Source organism: Pristis pectinata, chromosome 5 (genome assembly GCF_009764475.1).
Source record: "Pristis pectinata isolate sPriPec2 chromosome 5, sPriPec2.1.pri, whole genome shotgun sequence".
Lineage (NCBI taxonomy): Eukaryota > Metazoa > Chordata > Chondrichthyes > Rhinopristiformes > Pristidae > Pristis > Pristis pectinata.
Window position 1 is genome coordinate 66783506 of NC_067409.1, and position 23203 is coordinate 66806708.

General features: G+C 38.1%; 1 protein-coding gene across 1 annotated transcript; it reads right to left on the reverse strand.

The window, feature by feature from the left end:
• Positions 1 to 6815: 6815 nt before the first annotated feature.
• LOC127570972 (transcription factor Sp8-like) lies at positions 6816 to 8815 on the reverse strand. The gene is made up of 2 exons (XM_052016941.1): positions 8795 to 8815; positions 6816 to 8201 (listed from the first exon to the last, which is right to left on the reverse strand). The coding sequence occupies exons 1-2, from the start codon at positions 8813 to 8815 to the stop codon at positions 6816 to 6818; spliced, it is 1407 nt and encodes a 468-aa protein (XP_051872901.1).
• Positions 8816 to 23203: the final 14388 nt, after the last annotated feature.

A 23203-nucleotide genomic window follows, 5' to 3' on the forward strand; every position in this document is an offset into this window, starting at 1 on the left:
CTCATGCAAAGCACACAGGGGCACAGCCATAGCAGTTGTGTGTGCTTTGCATGAGAGTCTGTGCTTTGCATGATTGTCTGTGTACCTTTTATTATTTTGAAAAATCAATATGGAATACATTCTGAAAAAGGAAATAAATTATTGGGAGTATGTAGCAGATCAACCAGCATCTAGAAAGAGAAAGCTAATGATGTGATGTCATTTGGATTTGTACTGCATTGAGGATGCTAGGGTTTTGTGCAATTATTTTAGGTTTTGTACTGAAATTATTTTTATCTTAGCATTGTAAAAAAGCTAATCATAAGTATCTACGTTGCCCTATTTGAGGCACCAGTTCAGAACCAAAACATATAAAACCTGTAGGCAAACCATTTTGGGTTGAAATGTGTGAATTCACATCCCCTGAAAAAGAAATTTCCTTCTTCACATGTCCAGTTTTACCATCCACTTGCTCAGATTTTTAATGCCAAATTATGATTAATGTATTTTAATTTAATTGCATACTGAAACCATAGTGTAAGTCACATCTATCCATGTTGTTAAGGTTTATAAATATAAAGCACTCACATTGCAGAACCAGAACAAATGCTGCCAAAATGAAATTGAGCTATTTATTTATCTATCAATTAATTGGCAATTAGTCATAAACTTCATAAGGTCAGATATTTACAGAAGATAATTATTGAAAAATGAGTACAGCCAAATATCATTGGTGAAATGCTTAAATAAGGTTAGGATTAAGGATTAGTAACCCACATGCATTTTATTTATTGATTTGCATTTCATCACTCTACTCTTTTAGTGATGTTTTAATGCATTTTCTTACTAGTTTAGTTTAGATGGATTTAACGTTGGCTCATTAGTAAGTTCAGAGCCAAAATGGATGTATACAGCATCAATATTTCAGGTATTAGAGTGTGCTTGAAAATAAGTGGCAGATTCAAAAACGACGGTCATTTCTGCCGAGTATTAACAGTTTCAGTCTCAAGAAAAATACATTGTGAATGTATTCAGTTTGGATATCCTTTATGTACACATATAATACTTTGTACATTTTTAACATTAATAAATGTTTGTAGAAATGGTCCCCTATATACTAACATTAAAAATTAGTGAAGTAATTCATCCCAACATTAGTGCAGACTCAGCTGTGTAAATGTAATTTTAAGTACTCTATGTGTAATTATACAAAGTTAGAATAGCAAATAAATTTGCGTATGTTCTCGCTGTGATATGATGTTTTTAATGAAATGGTAAATATCAAATACCATTACATCTTAATCAGAAGCACAGCTAGAGAGAAAATTGGTATCCCTAATGCGTTATAGTGAATCTTCCAACACCTCTAAATCAAAAGTCACATATTTGACACAATTCATAAGTATTATAGCCTTTACAGTTAACTATTTTGATAATTAAGGTATGTTTAAAATATTGCCAAGCATATTTTAGCTTACAATATTGTGACGACTATACCTTATATTTACATCATTTCCCAAATGAATGTAATTCCATTGAAAATATATAAATAAACCAAAATCTAATAATTAAAATCACACACCCACCATCAACACACAATACATGCAAGCTAAGGTAAGTTAGTTTTGTCCAGTGCACAAGGTGTGCAGTTATCATTTCTACCCTGGAATATGTAACTGTAGTGCTGTGGGAGAACCGCGGGGTGACGCTGTCCAGCCGGGATGGAGAGTTCCAACCATGACTATGCAGAAAGCTGTCAGACTTCTTAAGCGATTTCAAATTCACACAATCTTGACTGCTTTAAAAAAAAGCGCGCAAGTTTTGAATTAGTGGTTATGCTTTTAAAAAAAAGGGAAACGCTGTGAACCTTAGTTTACTTTGTAGTAGTTTAGGAACAAAAAAATGAACAGGATTTTCGGGGTTTCCACCTATCTGAATAGACATAGCCTCTAGAATAATAGTTAGAATTTTAAATATTGAGCTATTCATTCACCACGAGAGGTCTGTGAATGATCTGAATGCACGTGTTGCTTTAAGTTTTCGTGAGTTATTTCTCTATAAATCGCTGCGGTTCTTTGTATGTTCCTGGTGCCCCAATAAAGCCTTAATAGCACGAAAGTTTTCTCTGGAGCGGTTTATAGTCTGCTGGTACTGATTGCTGAAATGACTGAAATGGTTTCAAACCATTTGCGTTTCAACTAAATTGGATCATTATAAATAATTAGCGCAGATCGGTTTGATGCATTCGCTGAAAGGAGACAGAAATTTACATTATTTTGCTTTCAACTATCCACTTTAATTTTTGGGGAGGTGTTTTCCTAACGATGCAAATGTCTGCTTAGAAACATTGCATGGAAATTCGTTATTGGAAGCATTTAATCGAAAATATGATTTACACAGTTTAAAATAAAACTCAAAAATGGCTGGCCATGTATGAGAAGAAAGCAAGTGTTTCAGAGCGCCATGGTTTAACTGGAAGCACGAATTAATGGAAAGTTTATTTTATTAGGTTAAACACGGGGTGTGGGGGGATAATTTACGTTGGTCTGTCTTCCAGACACTCGGTAATTAAGTTGGAAATATTTAGCATTGAGTAAGGAAGCTTGGTGACTTCCATAACTTGTCAGCAATTAGATAACGAAAACTTTGGATAAAACAATTCGCGCGTTTTAAAGCTTGATCTTGATACTGAAAATGAAAAACGACCACTCTCACCCCCCCCCCCCCAAAAAAAAGAGCGCTTCTTTGTCTTTCACGTTGTTCACATTGCACGATGTCGACTTAACGGTGGACGGGGTAATATCACCTGCATACGCACATTAGCATTTTCAGTTGTGAATTAAAGCCATTAGAGCAGAAATCTGCAGGATTTAACTGAAACGTGTGATGATCTCTTTCTCTTTCTTCCCTTCTCGCAACTCACACTCTCACATCACCCCTCTGCGTTTTTAAAACCATGGGCAATTCTTCTTCAACTGTCTGAATAGAGAAGGGACTGAATCAAAATCACTAAACTTGCAGGTAATCAGGAATTAACAAAAAATAAATGCAAAAAAAAGCGATCTCAGCAACAGATGAGAGTTATTTCTGACACTATTTCGCCCATGGTCGACATTATGCCAATTGTCCTTGGGCCGGAAAAAAACCATCGCTAGCAGCACCAATGACTGCTTCAGATCCAGCAACCATTGCACGCTACCCTAGACAATGAATAGGCTTTCCAGTTTTCAACCACTATCCTCCAAACTTTGCTCAATAGAAACAACTTTGCCGCTTTTCTAAACTATCTGTTTCAATGAGAGGGAAATGTTTTGTCAGGTCATTGCATAAAACAGTTCGTTTAATAAATGATTCAGGTTGCGTAAATGAAAATTTTAAAAAATATACTTTGAACTTGTGCGTTTACTTTGAAAAGTATAAGCAGCTTTAAATTTATATTTATGCTGTTGTATAAATAATCTTTCGGAACAGTACAATCTTAAAGTGCTTGGGTTAGGTGCCCTCGCGAAAAGAAATGCAGTAAATTGCCCACAAGTTGGGAGTTTACTTGTTGATGGACAACAGGTTGACCCAAAGGGCAACAGTGATCTCAGCTCTGCCTTGATCTGTGAGCTGTGATCTGCAACCTTTGGACTCAAATCAGATAAGAAACCGTTTACTTTCTACTGCCTGTGTACCATTCTCTATACACACCTCGTATTACAGTATAATTAGCTTTAAATTCGATTGGAAATATATTGTGAAGCAAAATATAGCTTTCACGATGTACCCCGCTCAAATAATACAAACGTAAATGAAATGAATTGCAGGATCATTGTTTAAAATATGATATTTAAATTATGAGATGTTCAAAATTTATAAAAATGTGACCGACGTTTTATACTCCGACAGAATTAAATGGGAAGGTAGAGCAATAATTGCAGACACCATAAAGATTGTCATACAGCGATAATTATTTAGAACACGATCTGGCAATTGACTGCTTCACAGTAGGGCTCCGAAATGGAAACAGAAGACAAAATGGTGAAATATATATTTATTGTTATCGTCACTCTTACCGCAATCAACCGCATGCATAAATACAGACGGGTGAAAATGTTGCTTTTACAAACATAATGTATTTAAATACTGACTTAAACGGTTGGCCTGGACAGTGCAACTTTACGATCAGAAAAATAGAAGCACAAGTGTGATTAGGAACGAAAATCAATTTAGACAGGCCCCGATCGAATATATAACTTTTATTTGAGAGCTTTCCGTAAATTTCCTTAATTTGTCGTGACACGATACAATGGCTATAACCGAGCCTCCGAAGGCCAAACCCCATCGCTACTAGTTAATTGATAATTACTAAGACAGCAGCTTTATCTAAACAGCACAATACGTATTGTAATGCCTGGGAATAGCTCTTTGAAACTTTTACAACGGGAGTTAACGATATTCAGATAACGTCCCTGATCTGTTTCAGCGAAATCCCAAGCCTTTGAACGTTTCCACATACATAAATAAAGCTTTTAAAATTAACACGAACCCTTTGATATCAATGGTTGCGATGCAGCCTGGTCACTTGAGATTGCTCTTAAGATGTTTAACATACAAATGCCTCCTGTTAATGCACACAATGCCCAGAGCAATTTAAAAGGAAAAGATTGTTTGTAAAGTAAATCTAACTTTCAGCAAAAAAACGCGTAGTTTTCAGTGGAATATCAAAGTAATTTGGGACAATAGTTGTTCTGCTGATTCTCTTTTTCTTAATTATTTAATTCGACGAGGCAATATTTAGTTTTCGGTCAAACTAAGCAACCTGTAACTTAAGAAGAAAACGGAAATTTACAAACGAGTGGAATTTATTTATTTTAATATGCCATTCTACATGGCAGGACTCCTCTCTTAGCTAGTTGAAAATATTACCTCCTACCACCTTTTTTGTACTATCTAAGTTAGACATTTTAAAACAATTTACTTATATGTGTATTGAATTGCAGCAACGCATGTTTACCTTAAAAACGAGAGGGCTACGCATATCACTAGAGATGAAATGGTCCAAGAGGTACGAGTAGGTGTTTGTAAACGCTACCTTGCGTCTTACCAAAAAAAAGAATGATCTTTCGTAAAATTGTACCTAAAACAGCGTTTGATCGTTGATGGTTGCTGCACATATATTACTTTATTTTGGTACACACATTTCAGATACAATTAATTCCATGTCTGTGCCGACATACAAAGAAAATGTATTAAATACAGCCTAGGGACATGCCCTCTCCTGAAAGGAGAGAAATGAACACTTCAAAAGTGCACAGAACACGACAGAATTCAGAAATCCATAGTAGCTTTGCCTCTTTCATACGGTTTATAACGCTGGGCCACTTTAATAAGTGCACCTACACGTATTTTTTTTACAAGTCTGTTTTCATAAAGTGGTTTGGTCAGAGATTATAGACTATGTCTCCAGTTTATATGAAAGTTTAAATACTTTACTTTAAAAAAAATCAAATACACGCAGACAACAGATCAGATCTAGTCCAGGATTTATTCTATATTTTGGGGTTTGCTGCAAACCCACTTGTTATGAAATATATGCGAAATTTGCTTTAAACTATCTGACTGCCGGTATATGCAAATAAGTAGATACATGCTCCATTAAATAAAATAAAAAGCCATTCAACATTTACCATACATCGTCTGCTTCATTCTTTAAGATGTTATTTTTTTCACAAATCCAACAGAAAAAGAAAAAAAAAGTTCTCAAAGTGCGTCCTGGATACACCTTAAGATATATTAATTCAGAAAATCGCAATGAATTTTCCAGTAACATCTCACTATTATTTTATTGACAACAACCAAAAAACCCTTAGATTTACCCTTATATATGTTCAAATATTTTTCAGAAGAATTTACAGGAAAATACTATACAAAATCGTCTCCTGGACAAATAACACCTCGCACCTAGATACTGGTGGAGCGATTATTTAATAATTAACTATTCTTAATCATGTTTCCAGTTTTACAAAGCCTTGCAGATATTTTACAAAGTTGTTGGTATCCTTTTCATTCTCACTACACAGCGCCGTAGATCGTGTTTGAAATCAATTTGCCACTTTATTATTTGACAACAAAAAGAATAAGTATCTTAATGTATATGTTCAAATACTTGTCGAAGAATTTACAGGAGAAAAAATACTATACATAAAAATCATTTTCCGGAAAAGCAGAATTTCCAATCGTGGCTACAAGTATTGGAGTTTCTTCAGGTAGTTCAGGACAAAAAAAAAGAAATGCATGGATGTCTTATTGTTGTACGTTTGATGTTTGGAATATGTTGATAATTTCGAGAAATCTTTCCACCCACAGAGGCTAAGATTCTCGACTAACACAGAACTTTGGGTGGAAAATAACGAAACCAAACGTTGAGATTATCGAGGTGATAGATATGCCGAGTCGCTTTTAAGAGCTCAGACATTGTATAATCCAGCTGCCAATAATCCAAACATTTTGGATTTCAAAGAAAACTTTAAAAAATGTTTTCAGCTGATGATGAAAAAAATATTTAAGTCTATTGCAACGGGCAGTACATAGCAGGTAATTAGTAAAAGCATAACGTATCTCTACCTGGGCAATTACATCACACGATTTTGGGCCTGGGATTTGGTGAGATTTAAGCAGGTTTTTATTTCTTTTTTGTCCTGAGCTACCTGGCCCTATGTTAGCAAAAACAGATTCGGGTGCATTCTTGATCATTTCTTTCAGCTCCCTCTTTGTTTTACTTACACGTGAATCTCTTTTAAGTTTTAAACATACTTTTTGTTTTGTTTGGTGGCCGCTTCTTCCAAGTGCCCTCACTCAAGACCATTGTTGTGACCATTGAGCGCGGCTGCCGCCCCGCCCTGGGCTGCCGCCTGCAACAGCTCCGGGGAGGGACAGCGCGGGGTGCCGGGGGCGCTGTGCTCACTGTCGGTGTCGCTGTCTTTCTTGCTGCCGCTGCCCCCGCCAGCCGCCCCGGCCGCCGCGCCGCCCCCTACCCCGGTGGCCTGGTGTGTCTTGACGTGTTTGCTCAGGTGGTCGCTCCTCATGAAGCGCTTGTTGCAGACGGGGCAGGCGAACCTCTTCTCGCCGGTGTGGGTGCGGAGGTGGCGCTGCAGCTCGTCCGAGCGGGTGAAGCGCTTGCCACAGAAGAGCCAGTTGCAAACGAAGGGTCTCTCGCCCGTGTGCCAGCGCAGGTGGGCTTTCAGGTGCGAGGTCTTGCCGTAGACCTTGCCGCAGCCCGGGATGTGGCAGCTGTGCAGCCCCTTCCTCCGCAGGCTGGCCCCGGCCGGTCCCAGTCGCTCGGCCTCCTGGCAGTTGGGGCAATCGCAGGTGGCCCGTCCCGAGTAGCGCCTGGCCGAGGAGCGCGGAGATCCTCCCAGGGTGGCCGGGCTGCCCAGCATGGAGTTGGCGGCCAGCGGCGAAGGGGCCGAGTCCTGGTAAGAGGGCGGTAAAACAGGCTTGAAGCCATCCTGGGTGATCAGGTGCTGGCTGCTGGTCAGGAGGTGAGAAGATGCTCCGTTGATGCCGGCTGTACTGAAGGCCGAATGCTGAGGACCGGAATAGTCCGAGTTGTAGCCGCCCAGAGGGGAAGGAGCGAAGACTGAAAGCCCGCTGGAGTGTAAGGAGGACGGCAAGGCCCCGTTGGGGTTCTGAACGTCAATCCAACCCGCTGTTCCCGGGTGCACATCCCACCAAGTCGATGCTCCGCTCCCCACATCCCCAGCTATCCCGGGATGGGACGGTTTGAACCAGGACTCGTACGGATGTGCCATCCCAACCCTGGGGTAGATGCCTTGTAAACTGTTCTGCAGACTGTCCACTGTGGTGTGAACTTTGGAGATGAAGACGGGTTGGGCAGCGTCCTGAGAGCTGCTGGAGACGGGAGACTGAAAGACCGAGTACTCGTTCCCAAAGGGCGATGTGGACGAGGTGTTGGAGGTGAGCGAAAAGGCGCTGCTCCCCGACGAACAGTTGACACTGAATGATTCTGACAGTCCTGCCCCGTTCCTGGAGCCTGACACCCCAAAGCCGGAAAGGCTGGAGCTGTTGTTACAACTGGAAGCTGATCTTTTCCAGGGATGGAATCCCTTTCCAAAAGACGCGTTGTCGGACAGGGAGGGAGACGGGCTCGGGCTGCCGATTTTATTACATGTAGCAGCCAACATTGCCAGAGGAGTTGATCCTAGCCTCGGTTCTTCCTGCAAAAAGTACAAACACCAAAAAAAAATGCACACAATTGCAATAAACCCTGTTGGATACTAGCACATTAACGCGGCGCTTTACAACCAGCTTGTACTGGCATGTTTAAAGTAGCACTGTTAATTTAAATATCTTTAATTTTTTCAGCAAGAAGCGAAACTGGTACAAAAGGTGTGCGAACACTTGTAGCGTTTACATAATTTTATCTGATCTTTTAACACTATATGTAAAGTTCAAAAATAAAGAGACGGAATTGGGCCTCACCCAACTCTCGAAACTGTACTACAAAGAGCAGAGCTAACATACCTGGAGAACCTGAAGGATCGTGATTTAAAATTTCACAGGTAACTGCTGAAAAGATTTTTTTAACGGCCTCCCTCTGCCTCTCGATGGGATCGCGCTCAGAGGAAGTTTGTGCAAATGCCCTCAAGAGCGATGCTAAACTAAAATGTGACTCGGCCCCTCTTTTACCTCTTGCTTAAAAAAAACTCAACAGGAGACTGATAGCCCTGCCTTGACTGGGACTTTTTTAAACACCTCGATCCCTACAATAAAGAGCTAATTAAACCAGCAAGAAAATCCTTAGACTCACCCCCAGAAGTGAAGTTGCCATCACAAAAAACTGCCCTCCTCAGAGGATCTCTTTTTTATTATTTATAAATCAGAGCACTTTTTTTAGAGGTGTGCAATACAATGATCAGTTCCGCCCATTCAACCACAATTGTAGCGCCTCTCGCCTTTGAAGTACCGCTAAGCCGCCTCCAGCCAATCAGCTTCGCCATTGTCGTGACACAAGGCATTATGACGTCACCCAACGCACTATTCCACTCAGCTCCTCTGGAAAAAGATTACACAGGAGCCTGGACTCTTGGCTAAATGTGTTATTTTATTCAAAATAGCATTTTTCTGTTTGCTGTTTTAAAGATTGCATTGTCGTATATTTCAGCCGCCAACACCTAAAGCTTGTAGATGCAGGCGGTTTTTTATTCACTTACATCAATTCTTAAATTAATTCCATTCCTTTACTCATCGCCGTGTATATTTTTTGTGTTATAAGTGTGTCTGTGTACAAATTGAATTTAAAACGGTATGTTTGTTTTTCAGTGACCGGGTTATTCTACATCTTAAATAAAAGTGGCTTGAATCAATTGTCTTCAGATAAAGCACTTGTTTCTGTATTTTCAGAAAATTGATTGGCTCAATTGGATTTTGTTTTTATTTTAAATCCTTTGATACTTCCGCACTCAGTTCAGAAAAAAGTTCAGCTGGAGTGGTAACATATTTTCAAAGAGTCATGCATCTCATCGTGAATGGCACCCATTTGAGAGAATATCCCTTCCCTCGAAACAATGCTTGAAGTCAAGTTCCACGGAAGTAATTATTCCTTTAATTGGATCTCCTTGTTTTGATTCGTTTTGTAGTTTTTCCGCGACCTATTACAATTAAAATACATAAAGAAAGCAGAATTAAGGATTTTGAAGGGAACCATTTCCGCCATTGATGCTCGGCTGCTATACATAAACGCCAGCTGATTTTTCATCCATATATAACAACCACAAGGCTATGAAAGCAAGCGAAGGAAGTAGAGGTGCCCAGGTTAGACAAACTGCATTCAATCTGTAAAACACGATTTTTGTTTCAGAAATTGCTTTGGAATTTGATTTTACTGTAGGCTGCACGGGACTGTATTTCTGCTTCCATATTTAATATATCGATATTTCAAAGTAACCTTTTGTTGAAACGTTCGTGTTCATGAAAATTAATGTCGTGTTTATTTGAGCTTGTTGATGGTGATGATTTTAGCATGTTGAGAAGGCGTGACCGGACAGCCCAGAAGGAGGAAGGGGTGGGGAAAGGAGGGAAGTCCGTTTAACAAATAAAAGAATTAACTTTGCCTTACCGACCTCTTTAATTTTACATATATGTATGTGTGTGTGTGCGCGCGCGCGCGTGTTATAAACAAATTATTACAAATTATATTCTCCAATGTGGGCATCGTTCACTGTTTTAATTCCCTCTTTCCCATATTACTGTTAGTGATCTTCTCTGGTCGAATGTTTTTAGAGTAATTGACAAATACGTGGGTGAGTGACATACTAATCTTTCAGAAACAGAAAGTAAACCAGCAATAAAAGAGACTTTGAATTTGCCTTTTTAACATGCATTGCTCTAAAACAAAAGTGCGAGTATGTAAAATAGGAGTAAAAATAGTGTTAGGCGCAAGCTCCTACAGAAGATTAGTATGGAGTGCAGTAAATCGGTCTGAGAAATTAGGAGGCACGAAATTACAACGTTTAGTGTTTCCTTGCTTAAAAATAAACAGCAAGTCGTTAAAATATTGGTCCTCTTGGAAACTATTGATGGTGATTGATTTTGTCTACTTTTATTATTGCTTTCAAATGTTGCCTAAACTACAAACATTTGCGTATCTACGCTATTCAACAAGTTATTAATTACGTCCAATTTTAAACTCTATATCTAATGTGGGTCGTTTTGAATGAGTATATATAGAGATGTCATCACAGGACATTTATGGTCAAAGGCTTCTTTTAAAGCGCACAGGTGCAATGAAGGGTTACTTAATTATCATGAGTATTCATGCAACTATATATAAGATGAAAACATAAACTTTTTGAATTGTGGGAAGTTCAACGAAGAACTAAAGTTATAGAAGCCATCCAAGTGCATACCGCATTGAACTACTGCATTGAATACTGTTAAATTCGTACATAAATATTCTCCGTTGAAACTTGTGCTTTTAGAGGTAGTTCAGTAAAAAAAACACACTAAACGCATACTTAATAGGAATGAACATGTTTGTAGAGTTATGTCTTTCCTCAAAACTACGTTTCCATTTTATAAGCTTAGCAAAAGTTTGCAGTATTGTAAATATATTATTTTCTTTGGGAGATGTCGGCGAGCTGTGCTCCATTTAACTTGTTTCACTCAGGCGATCAGGTATTTCGTGGTGCTGTAACCTATAACAAAAAGCCCAACAGGCAAAAGGTGGACAGTCCAATTCTGTCTGATACTCAAAATAATCAGAAATATCAGCGGGTGGTTAATGAGAAGCAGCCCATTACATGTAAACCACGCTCCTTTGACATTTCTACAGTTAAGTTTACCCGTAATTCGTGCATTGGCACAGTTAATACACTTTTGTTATCTTTTACTCAAGATTGATTAAAGCAAAGTAAATCAGAACTTGAACTAATTCAGATATTGCATTCACTTATTACAGCATCCGTAACATAAATGATGTGCGTGGTTATTTTACAAATAAATTACTTTTATCAAATACTTTTTATGTAGTAATGGACCTATGCAAACTGTTCTTTTTAAGTCACAACCTGGGGTTACTCTGTTCAATTGTAGAGACTGGAAATAATTCAATAGAAAATACTTTCAAGCAGATTTTTTCAGTGTCAGAAGGGAGACTTATCATTCCAGTAGAAGGCAAGTTCTCTCCTAATAAAGAAAGAATGCATTAGCATTCAGCATGCGCCTACAGCATAAATTTCATTTGAATTTCAAATTTAATAAACCAGGAGGTTTTTAATCATCCCCGGTTTTATTTGTTTGATATTAACATGCTTATTGACCGGGTCTGTTGACCAGTTTGATCATTACAGGACAGCAAAAAGTTAATTAAAACGACCACAGCTCCTTAATCATATCATCTGTCTCATCCATGTCGGTTGCTTTATTACAGGCTATGATTGATAGTTGTACAGATTAATTTCTCTGTTTCTTCGATTTGGAGAACAGCTTTAGGTATCTAATTTACATCCTGGGATCAACCGGAGGCACATCTGGACGTATCTATTACTTGATTCTGTGGCATAAAATGCGGAGACTTTCAAAAAAATCTACCGATCAGACCTTTACTGTCCTGGACGTTTTTCGCTGTCTCTGGGTAACCGCGACTGTTAGCGAAATTAAGGTTCTGCTCCGGTTCTGACATGATTTAGGTAAACGCCTGAATCAGGTTGTAGTTAATGAGACTGGATCGGTGGATGGACGGTTTGTAAAACACTTCACGCCCGGGATATCAGTTATGAAGCTTGTAATAAATTTTGATCTGTTGACATCGCAATTATCCAGTACACATTGTCATATGTTTATCTTTGTGCTTCCAAGGAGAATAAAACCACTTACTTATTGGCCTCTCTCATATTTTGTTCCTCTCTCTCCGTATATCTATTTGTCCAAGGTTCCTGTCACTAGCCCCAGCTTCTTCCTCACTATTCCCTTTCCGTCCTCTCCGTTTTCTCTTCTATCCCTCTTTAACTCTCTCGATCCCACCCGCAGTCTGATTCCAGTGATGTCGTCTTCCTGTTGTTCATTTACACGCTTCTTCAGTTTCATTGATGCCGTTTTAATCTTGGTGTATTTAATGTGATGTTTATCCTCGCGATTTCTCCCAATTTCCCCTGTTTTCCATTCACCTGTCATCACGCTGTTTCAACCATTACACTTTCATCATACTTTTATTCTCAACAGCCATTTTTACCTTTCTGAGTGTGCGTTTCCGGTAGGTTTTTATCTTTAGAGCTTATTTTCCATTATGTACTTTTCACATGTCTCAGTTTCTTTCTCCCTTTGCTATCTGCATTTGTCTTTGCCGATATCGTCCCCCCACTTCTTGTTTTTATTTTCCTCGTTGTCTTTTCTCAGTTTGCTTCTCTGTTTCTCTTTCTTTGAAAACCTATAACACTTGTGCGTGTGAGAATGGCAGAGAGAGTGAGCGAGAGAGAGAGAGAGAGAGAGAGAGAGAGAGAGTGGAGTGGGGAGGGGGAGGGGAGGGGGAGAGGGATACAAACGCGTGCACACATGTTCTTTCCCCCTGATCCCCTCTTCAACCTTATCGATTAGGCACGTTTGAGTCCTGCTCGAAAAAAAACACATTGGTACCACAAGGAGATTATCAACCGTCTCCTCCAGACGGTTGACAATTGCAATCGCCGCTAGAGGAAGATAAATGTTACTTAGGGAATAGTGTTTAATTACAAATAATCTAGGACCTGTTCGTCCTCTGGTGTAATCAAAACATGTGTTAAAAAACCTTGCTCAAGGTCTTACTGATACAATGAATTAAGTGAGTGTAATAGAATACATTCTGCAGTTCTGCCACAAAGCATTTTGCACAATAATTGTACTGCGCTGATTAATTCTAAATCATTACAACCCTGGAAACGTGTTAGCCATATATACAAACTTAAATAGAATAGTAGGAAATATAAGACACAGGATGATGCACAGTATATAAGTTTATGGGCAATACTGAACAGATGTCCCTATTTATACCATCATTTTCCCACATGCCTGTTGTACATTGCCATCATGAAATCTTGCTCTAAACCTGTCCCATTCGTTTCCATAATGGGCACGTTATTCTGGACCACTGAGCACGAACAAATGTCTTTAATATCGCGTGCTTCAGAATAATTCAGGTCGAATTGAAGAAAAAAAGTATTTCAGCATTGATCGTAGGGAAGTTGATCAAAAGATCTTTGCAAATATGGTATAATTTACAGAGCAACTATATAATACGAGGTGAACTACGAAGCCCTTTGCGGCGTAAACTGCTTATAATTACCTGCCAGAGCAATTAGCTGACTATCACGAAGAAATTAGATCGCTCAATGTAGCATAAATAATGCGAATAATTTTGTAAGTATAATGGAAAAGCAAGACCTGTTTTTGTCCATAAGGAAATAACACATCCTGCTGTACAAGCCTTGCGTGTGTGCGCAGATATATTAGCCTACAGATATTTATGAATTAAGGTTAAGAAAATCTCTTCTTTCTGTACTTTATCTGACATTTGTTCATATCTATCTATCTACCTATTCATCAACTCTTTTATCTATCTATCTATCTATCTATCTATCTATCTATCTATCTATCTATCTATCTATCTATCTATCTATCTATCTATCTATCTATCTATCTATCTATCTATCTATCTATCTATCTATCTATCTGTCTGTCTGTCTGTCTGTCTGTCTGTCTGTCTGTCTGTCTGTCTGTCTGTCTGTCTTTTCGCTGCTTATCTGACTGACCATATCGCTGTCTGCCTGTCTCTGTCTGTCTGTCTATCTATCCATCTGTTTTATAATCTGGGTATGCATCTTGGCCATTGCACAGCATCCATCATTGTGATTTTGCTCAAAGGAAAATAAATAATCTAGATAATCAAACAGAGCACAGCACGGGAGTGAGAGAATATGTAATGTGAAGGGAAAATGGTAAGGCACGGAAGGAGAGAAATGCAGAGACAAGGCCAATATCCATAGGATTGATTCAGTTACAGCATTACTATTTTATTTTTAGAAGGTGTAAAAACTCCTTAGGGCTGGAGTTTTCAGTGTTAATCATGAAAGTCAATGAGCTCGCATTTTAACTGCTACCTGTCCACCCTTGTTTTATATATATATAATACAGGTCACACCGTTCTTAAGTAATAAAACGTGGGAAATAAGGTTTTATTCATCCAAGTTCGGAGGTCATTGTTGAACTTGAGGTGTCAAAAAAAATGTCGAGAAAGGAAAGAGAAAGCCTTTACCCTCGCTCCAAGATATCCAGGTAAGTAGAAAGATGAACTCGACTCTGTTATACACAGTTGCAATATTCTTGAACAAAATAATATTTTTGAAATAAAATAAAACCTGAAGCGATAAATAGGAACCAGTGCCCGAAAACATTAGTCTTTAAGACCCCGAGTTTCACTTTAGCAGAACTATGAAATGCCCTCGTTATTACCGGGGGTAAATTGTGACTCTGATCTACAAACAGCGGCTTCTATAATTCAAAAAGTTCTCGCAAGAAATTGGTGATTGGACTTAAACGATGCATCTTGTTCGTAAATATCCCATGGTGTATTTGACAAATAGTTACCTTTGAGAATGAATCAACAGTGAGTCAGCGCCAAATGAAAAAGAAAGTACGAATCTACAAGCGAAACAGTCGTTTCTTGCTGTAGAAATAAATACAACAGACAAAGATAACAGGAAAGAAGTAAAATCCTGCCGCTGCCGGGACGCGTCACTTCATTAATTGAAGTTTGTAACAGCGCATTGCAATCTCGTCATTTTATATGGTCATACTATTTTCAGGACACTCGTGAAGTTTATTTCAATGACGCTATGAAGCTTGCACCATGTTGTCTAAAGCGTCCAAACATTTTTAGAATATCTTTTGTTTTATACTTCAAGCTTAAAACAACTGACTTACTGAATAAACTAATCATGTTTCAAATATTCATCATCTTTAATGATGTCGTGTTATAACAACTACCAAAAGTTTCAGGAACTTAATAATAATGGGCCGATTGGCCTTTGTGCTGTAAATGTCTAAGATTCTCTAACATTTCATGGTGTGCAAATGATCTATATTCCAAAATATTTAAAAACACAGCTTATTTTTCTCTCACAGAACTGCATTTGATTACAGTAGTAAAGCATCGCGAGTTCCACAGTCAAGAGAAAAGTCTTTATTTTCTAAGAACAAAGAATATTCATCTACCAAGTGCTTTTAAATCTGAGAGATTCGTTAAAAATATGAACTTTTTAAAAGCAAACCTTAAGTTTCGGTTGTTGCCTGCTCTGAATTGCTTAAGTGATCATTGGCTTATTATATGCAGACGCACTAAAGTGTAAACTTGACATTAGAGCCAATTAATGAGAAGTCTCGAGACAATGGGGTCGACAATAACGTTTTTTATTGAAGGTGTTTGGGGCGTTTTTTCTTACTTCCGCTTGACTACAGTGGTAATGTGATCTTTAGGCTAGAGGGGTCAGTGAAGCTTCTCGATGTCATAATCCCGGCGTGCAAAATATAAGAAGAGCATGACGTGTGATTTTGAAGGCAATTAATGGATTGCACAAAAATGAAAATAGTTAATGATAAATTACTTGTAGTGACGGAAGGCATTTGTGAATTAAAATTAGAAATGGTTCCAGGCTCATTTTGCCTGCAAAATTAGTCGGATTTTTGTAAAGAAAACATAATCGTACCGCAAAGCATAGGACTAAGACGAATATAGTCATAAACTGTATGCATGAAATTTTATTCTGTATTATTCTCAGACTTTATTCAATATGTTGTCATTAGATGCAATCCAGGAAATAATTAAGAAATAAGGCATCTCGATGGGTGAATACATCGCAATACTTTTACAAAGGCAGCTTACATGGAATGAGGAGAATCAACGATTGTATTTTAAAATATGTCAACAGTGTTACTCTGTAAGAACGGAAATGTTAACTGCACCAAAAAGATTCCGTGGTAACTCGAGAAGAGTGAAAGTGTTGGTGCTGTGACTGGAAAGTTGTTCTTTCTATCAAACGCATCTATTGCTTTAGTCTCGCCCTCGCCCTCTGAGTAACAAATCCATTATGAATAGAAGTTATAAAGAAAGTAAACCTCTACGTTTTGGATGTTTTATCCTGTGATATCATTTCCTTTCTCAACATATTCTGATTATTACTTGCAATGGCTATGATATAACCAAGAAGCGGCAGATTGATGACTCACTAATGTTGCAATATTTTCGTGGTGGGACATTCTGGAAGTCGAAATCCTGAAGGAAAATTGGCCCCTACCTTGTCACGTGGTTCATCAGATGCCCTCCAGAGTTCTGTTCTTTTTTTTGGTAGTGCGCAGAACTATTATGTCTGAGCTGGTTGCTGATTTGAATGCATGTGTTAAAAATCCACATATATAGAGAGGTACTGTATATTTCGTTATGACTGTTAGATCGTCAAGCAATTATTATACGGTAACTATTGAGTAGTTGCCCACGATTTACATGGAGAAAACCTGCTGGAGAACACCAACTCATCTCAGCATAATGGGTATTGATATGCCACCAACTGCAAGCTTAATTCTAAGGATATTGGTATTGGTATTGGTTATTGTTGTCACGTATCGAGGTACAGTGAAAAACTTGTCTTGCATACAGATGGTATACAGGTCAATTCATTACACAGTGCAGTTACACTGGGTTAGTACAGAGTACATTAATGTGGTACAGGTAAAAACAATAACAGTACAACTAGTTTATTGTTAGTAATTGTTTACCAACTAGGCTCCAGTGTGTATTAAAGTGGCAGTACGATGATAGCCATTTATTGTCAAGAGTAGTCAGTTGGAAGGAACAGTTTTCACTAAATTAACTCTTGCAGTAAGCTATCAGTGTAAGTGTCAAAATCTTTTAAATGTTGTACTTTAAATACAATGGTATTAGGTTAATGTATGTTCTGAATATGGCACGCAGAGACTTCAACCAAGAGCTGCCTTCCAACTTCATTTCATCACCCTTTAGAACAATCAACTTATTTGTCATGGATCCAAGGACTGGAACCAGAGCCAATATTAAGAGTACAGCTAATTTGGAATAAAGTTGTGGTTGGGAATAGTCCACGGTGTTCACTAAACTCAATAACTAGAATTCCAACCCATAGTGAGCACGGTGTCAGAAGCAATTGGATATGCCCAGATATTGAATAATTTAAGCAAATCAAAGCTATATTGCTGCAAGACTAAAATATGGGGATAATTTTACTAGCTTGTGCAATGAAAGCAATTTAAATCATAAATTGAGGACCATGCACCATCTGCAAATTTTCAAGGCAAAGCACACGCCACATTTCTGATTCCATCACCATATAACACTGCATACCAGCAATTAAGTCCATGAAATTACCACTTTTACCACAGGTAATTGTGGTGAAGTTTCACAATGTCTCATTAGGCTAGATCTTATGTTTAGTCTGCTCAAGAAATGAGGGCAACATCCAAGCCTTTTGAATTGGACAGGAGAGGTTCAAGATGAGTGCCTAGATTCCTGAGTAACTAGATTCCTTAATCTGAAACCTGAATGGCCTTCTAAAGATATACTCAATGATAAAGTAAACAGAGAATGTTTGTGTGTTAACAAATCTCCTATTAAAATACCATTGTATCATAAAGGAACTTAAGTGAAAACTGGTAATCTGCAAGGTCAGAACAAATATTAGGAAGCTCTTCTCACAAGATGTGATTTATTTCTGAAATGGTCATCCTAGAAGGTTGATCTGGATGCAAAAACTCAAGTTATTCATGAAGAAGTTATTCTGAGACATTATCTTATTTACATTAATTTAAGTATATGCCATCTTAACTCATTTGGTAGCATTCAGACCTTTGAATGAATATAGGTGGATTCAAACCCATATCCAAACAGAAGTGCACAATTTAAGTTACTTTCCTCACTGCTGTATTATTGGAGGCACAGAGACATTTGCTTGAGAGGCTGTATAAAATCCAAAATATTCCCCCAACTCAACCAATGTTAACAGGAAACAAGAAACTAGTTATTCATTTCACTGCTGTTTGTGAGATATGGTTGTGTGCAAGTTTCCAACACAAATGGCTGCACATCAAAAAGAAGTAGTTTGTTGAATAGGAAGTATTTGGAATTCCTTGGAGGACTCTTTTGCCTATCTTTGTGGCACCACTTTTTTATCATGAGACGATTTAAAACATGTACCCAGTATACCAGATAACTAATTATCACCTGCTGTTGGTATTTGCACAATGAAAATATTACCCACACCAGAACAATGAAATGCACAAATAAATTGATGAAAATATTATCAAAGTTCAATGATCCATTTTGAGTCATACTCAAGTTTTAATTCCACAAATCATCACAAATAATACTGTTAGGATACTCATTTTTAAAAAAATTTTTTTAGAAATTTTATTTACAGCGTGGTAACAGGACCTTCCGGCTCAACGAGTCCGCGCCGCCCATTTTAAACCCAATTAACTTACCCGTACGTCTTTGCAATGTGGGAGGAAACCAGAGCACCCAGAGGAAACCCACGCAGACACGGGACAGCGTACAAACTCCTTACAGACAGTGATGGGAATCGAACCCCGATCGCTGGCACTGTAATAGCGTCGCACTAACTGCTGCGCTACCATGCCGCCCGTCATATTCATTTTCAGTATTGTAATGTGCATAAATATAAGGTCATCCATCTAGCTTTTAAACAAGGTATTAAACACTAAGATTACTTAAAACTGATTGCTCCTACTGCATTTGTGTTAAATGTTTCACAAGGTTGTTGTGATACCACAATTAAGCTTCTGATAACCTTGACCAAATACAAAATGAACTCGTTTTTAAATTACACTTACAAAGATTGTTGGAACTTCTCATTCCCAACAAACAAGTGCAATTCTAGACTAAAGAACCCAGATTTGTATTCAACCAGCAAACAATAAAATCAGCTTCTGTGTATGTCACAAATGTTATTTTTATCTAAATAGACTCTTGCAATTTCTGTTTTTATTCTTGAACCTCAGTAGTCCTTTGCTCAAGCCACAAGGGAAAAAAAAGCTTCATTAATTTAATAAGAAAGGTTTCACTAGAGGTTGCTTTGAATCTATTGCTGAAACGAGTAAAGTCACGAATTCTATCGCTAGTGTTTGCATCCAGATTCAGTGACCGAATCCACATTAGCAGATTGATCTGAAAGAAGCCTTCTACAGTGCTGAGCAGCTTGCTGCTAGTTCTTTTTCTGCAATTACATTTTGTGCATGTGTAGGTTGCATACATATAACAACGTACTTATTCATACATAAATTGTTTAAACAGCAGGATGGCAGGATTTTGGTAATGAGAATAGATGGCAGCTGATTGGTATAAAGGAAAGAAGAATATTAGCTGATACAGGATGAGATTCTAGTTAGGATTTTAGTGACCACTGGAATTAAACAACAAAAAGGACATCTAAGGGCTTGTTTACATTGAACTCGGTTTTACATTGAACCTGAGTTTCAAGCAGATTTGAAAAACTGATTTATATGGTCTTGTCCAAATCATTTCTTTCACCTGCTTCTAAATCTAATTTTCAAGATGAATGTGGTTTTGCTTCATGATATCACAAGGGTACCTGAAATGGGAAGCATGAGTTTTCAACTCTTAAGTGGCTCAAGGATACATTTACAATGCAGTCAGAACTTCAATTTTGTGCTTGAACACCAATTGTTGGAAGTTTCATTTTTCAATTTTAAGTGGAATTGGGAGTATGAATATCAATCTAATTGCACGTTTAAACTCCCATTTTGGTATTATATGGGGGATAAACAAAGCTAGTATATGTTTATATCTTTAATCAACACTATCAAAATGACTACATGTGCCCCTGTATTAGGGTCAGACATTCAGAGCCAAACTATTCATATGTTCCTTAGAACCAAGGTGCAAAATCAAAAATATTAGATTATTTTCATTATCCACACAGCTTCTACCATTTTATAATGTCCACTTCATTTTGTACATCCATTGACATTATTCACAGTTCACAACAAATATTTAATAAGCATAAAAAGTCTTTACTTAATATTAAGTAAAATCACATTTCTGCAGCCACATATCGGTGTCTGTCAGACATATTTGCTATAACCACTGCCAATTAAATATTTGGCAGTGGATTGCATTTTGAGTTTAGTCCTTTCAGTGGCAGTTTTATTTTCATGTCAGTTCCTTTTATTCTGAACATTTTACCCTGGTAACTTTGAGCAGACATGACTCATTTTTGTACTCGTGATGGTATACAGGTGGAAATAAAACTGAATCACTGGTAAGATTGCTTTTAATAGCATGACGAAAAATGAACACTACTACAGATCAGCTGCAGGTTCACAACAAATGAATATTTGCAGCTGTAATGTAAGTTGAACTACTGTGATGCAAATGAGACTGATGTAAATAACAGTAGTCTGATTCTGATCCTCGGTCATTTCCTGCTGTATGGAAAACTGCAGTGCATGTGTTGAACTGGCGGTATAACTCTATCCAGTGCATTTCTGTGCAAGGGGCAGAAGTGAAATAAAATGCAGAGGAGCTGCTATCAACTTGATTTGAACAAGTCGTTTTTTGTAAATGGAGCTTAAGGGAGAACTCTGCTAATTTTATGTCAGTTGAAAAGACTACTTACCTTCCTGTCTGTCCTTCCTGCCAGTCTTGTTCCCTGTTGTGCTGTTGTAGAGGAAAATCATTTGTAATTATGTGCAATTTCAGCACTGGGGGAGTAACATCGTGGCTCTTTTGTACGAAGAATTGTGGGTCCTGTGACAAACTGGACAGATTCGTGCTGTAGCCACAGTTTTTAAATGTTTCTAATTGTTTACAATGGCATGCAAACTTGTAATATTATAATATAAAAACCATGTTGAAAGCAATCACTAAGATGTTTGATTTTCCTCTGCAATGTGAGTATGAATCTAAGAGGGAATTTTAAGTCTCAGGCAGGAAGCCTGTGAGAGGTGTGGGCTGGCTTATCAAGAGCTGTTGTGGGAGGTCTGGTCCACATTAATGACATGGCCTCATTAATAATCTGCCAGCCAGCTGCGCACCCAAAACAGGGGTCCACAGGCAACTTGCCAGCTTTGAATCTATGACAATCAGATGGCTTGGAGGGCACCAAGCTTGCAACCTAGTCAGTTGTAGGGAATGGTGGAATCCAAGCATGGCAGCAGCTCAAATGTTGAGATCCCGCAGAGCAGGAATCACACCAAAAAAAAATCATACCTCTGCTACAGAGCTTGCATTGGGTGTCTGCCAGATTTTAAGTACAGAGCTTCCAGAGCCAACACTTCATTCAGAAAGCAGTTAAAGATGTTTCAGGGTCGTGTTTAATTCAAAGGAGGCAATTTGCATATATTTATGAGGCTCCCACCTGGATCGGGAGACTCTTCAGAAAATGACGACATTAAAATTGTCCAGACTGGGAATTGAGTGATAAATGCACCACTTGGAATTTTACACCCATTCCCTCTGCTTTCATTGGTTACAGGCAGTTAACATTCCAATTTTACATTTTAGGGCACGATTTATTGTGAACATTTTATCTTGTTAGCAACAGGTTTGGTTGTGCATTGTTTTAACTCGATTGAGTCCTGCACTTCTTTCCTATCCTGAGGCTAAGAAAAGGACAGAAAAAGAATTAAAAACAATTTTGGTAAGCTGTAATGTCTTTAATCAAATAATGACCTCTCCTTACAATTATAGTAAATTGTTTTAATCTGTTTTATACTTTTTAAACTGTAGCTTAAAACAGACCAATTTTGCTATTTTGTTTTCTATACATGGTAAAGATGGTAAAATATTTTGCAAATGTCTATTCCCCCCCCCCACCCCATTTAACAAAACATAATGGCTGTTTGTGGGTTGTGGGTCCTTTTCTCATTGTCATTCCTTTCTCCTTCTCCTGTAGGTGCTGATTAATTCTGTGGTGAAATTAAAACATAGCAATTTGTCCACCTCATCCTCCATCCAGTGGCCATTCTTCAGGTATGATCCCAGACAGTGAGTGCTGACAAGCTTTACAGACTGAATTTATATCACCAGAGGTGGTTTAGGGTGTAATGTTTGCCTGCTTGTGGCAAATAACATTGATTTGGTTGGTTTGAATTAAACATGTGGGTACGCTTAGATTGCTTAGTGCAGGCTTCTATTTCCTTGAGTTTGGAAGAATGAGTGGGTGATCTTATTGAAACTCAAACACTTCTTAAGGGGTGTGACTGAGAGGATATTTCCTCAGGATGGCAAGTTAAGAACTACAAGCTTCAGAATAAGGGTGCTGCCATTTAGAATTGAGATGAGGAGAAATTTATTCATTCTAAGGGCTGTGAATCTGTGTGACCTAAGATCAGTGACTGATGAATATGTAAAGGCAGTGATCAATAGATTTCAAGATGCTAAGGGAATCTCGAGATCTAGGGATGGTACTGTAGAATAGACAAGCTAGAAGAATATATTAAATGAACAAGTAGTCTCAAAGACTGAATTGCCTATTTCTGCTCCTATTTCTACATTCATACATGAGGTGGGCTCCACATAGAGTCTCTGTTGTATAGAGGGAGTCTTGGTGGCATTGCAGTGGGATAAGAGAGAGAGGTGGTATTAGAGGCAACATTAGAGGAGACTGACTGCTTAGTTCCC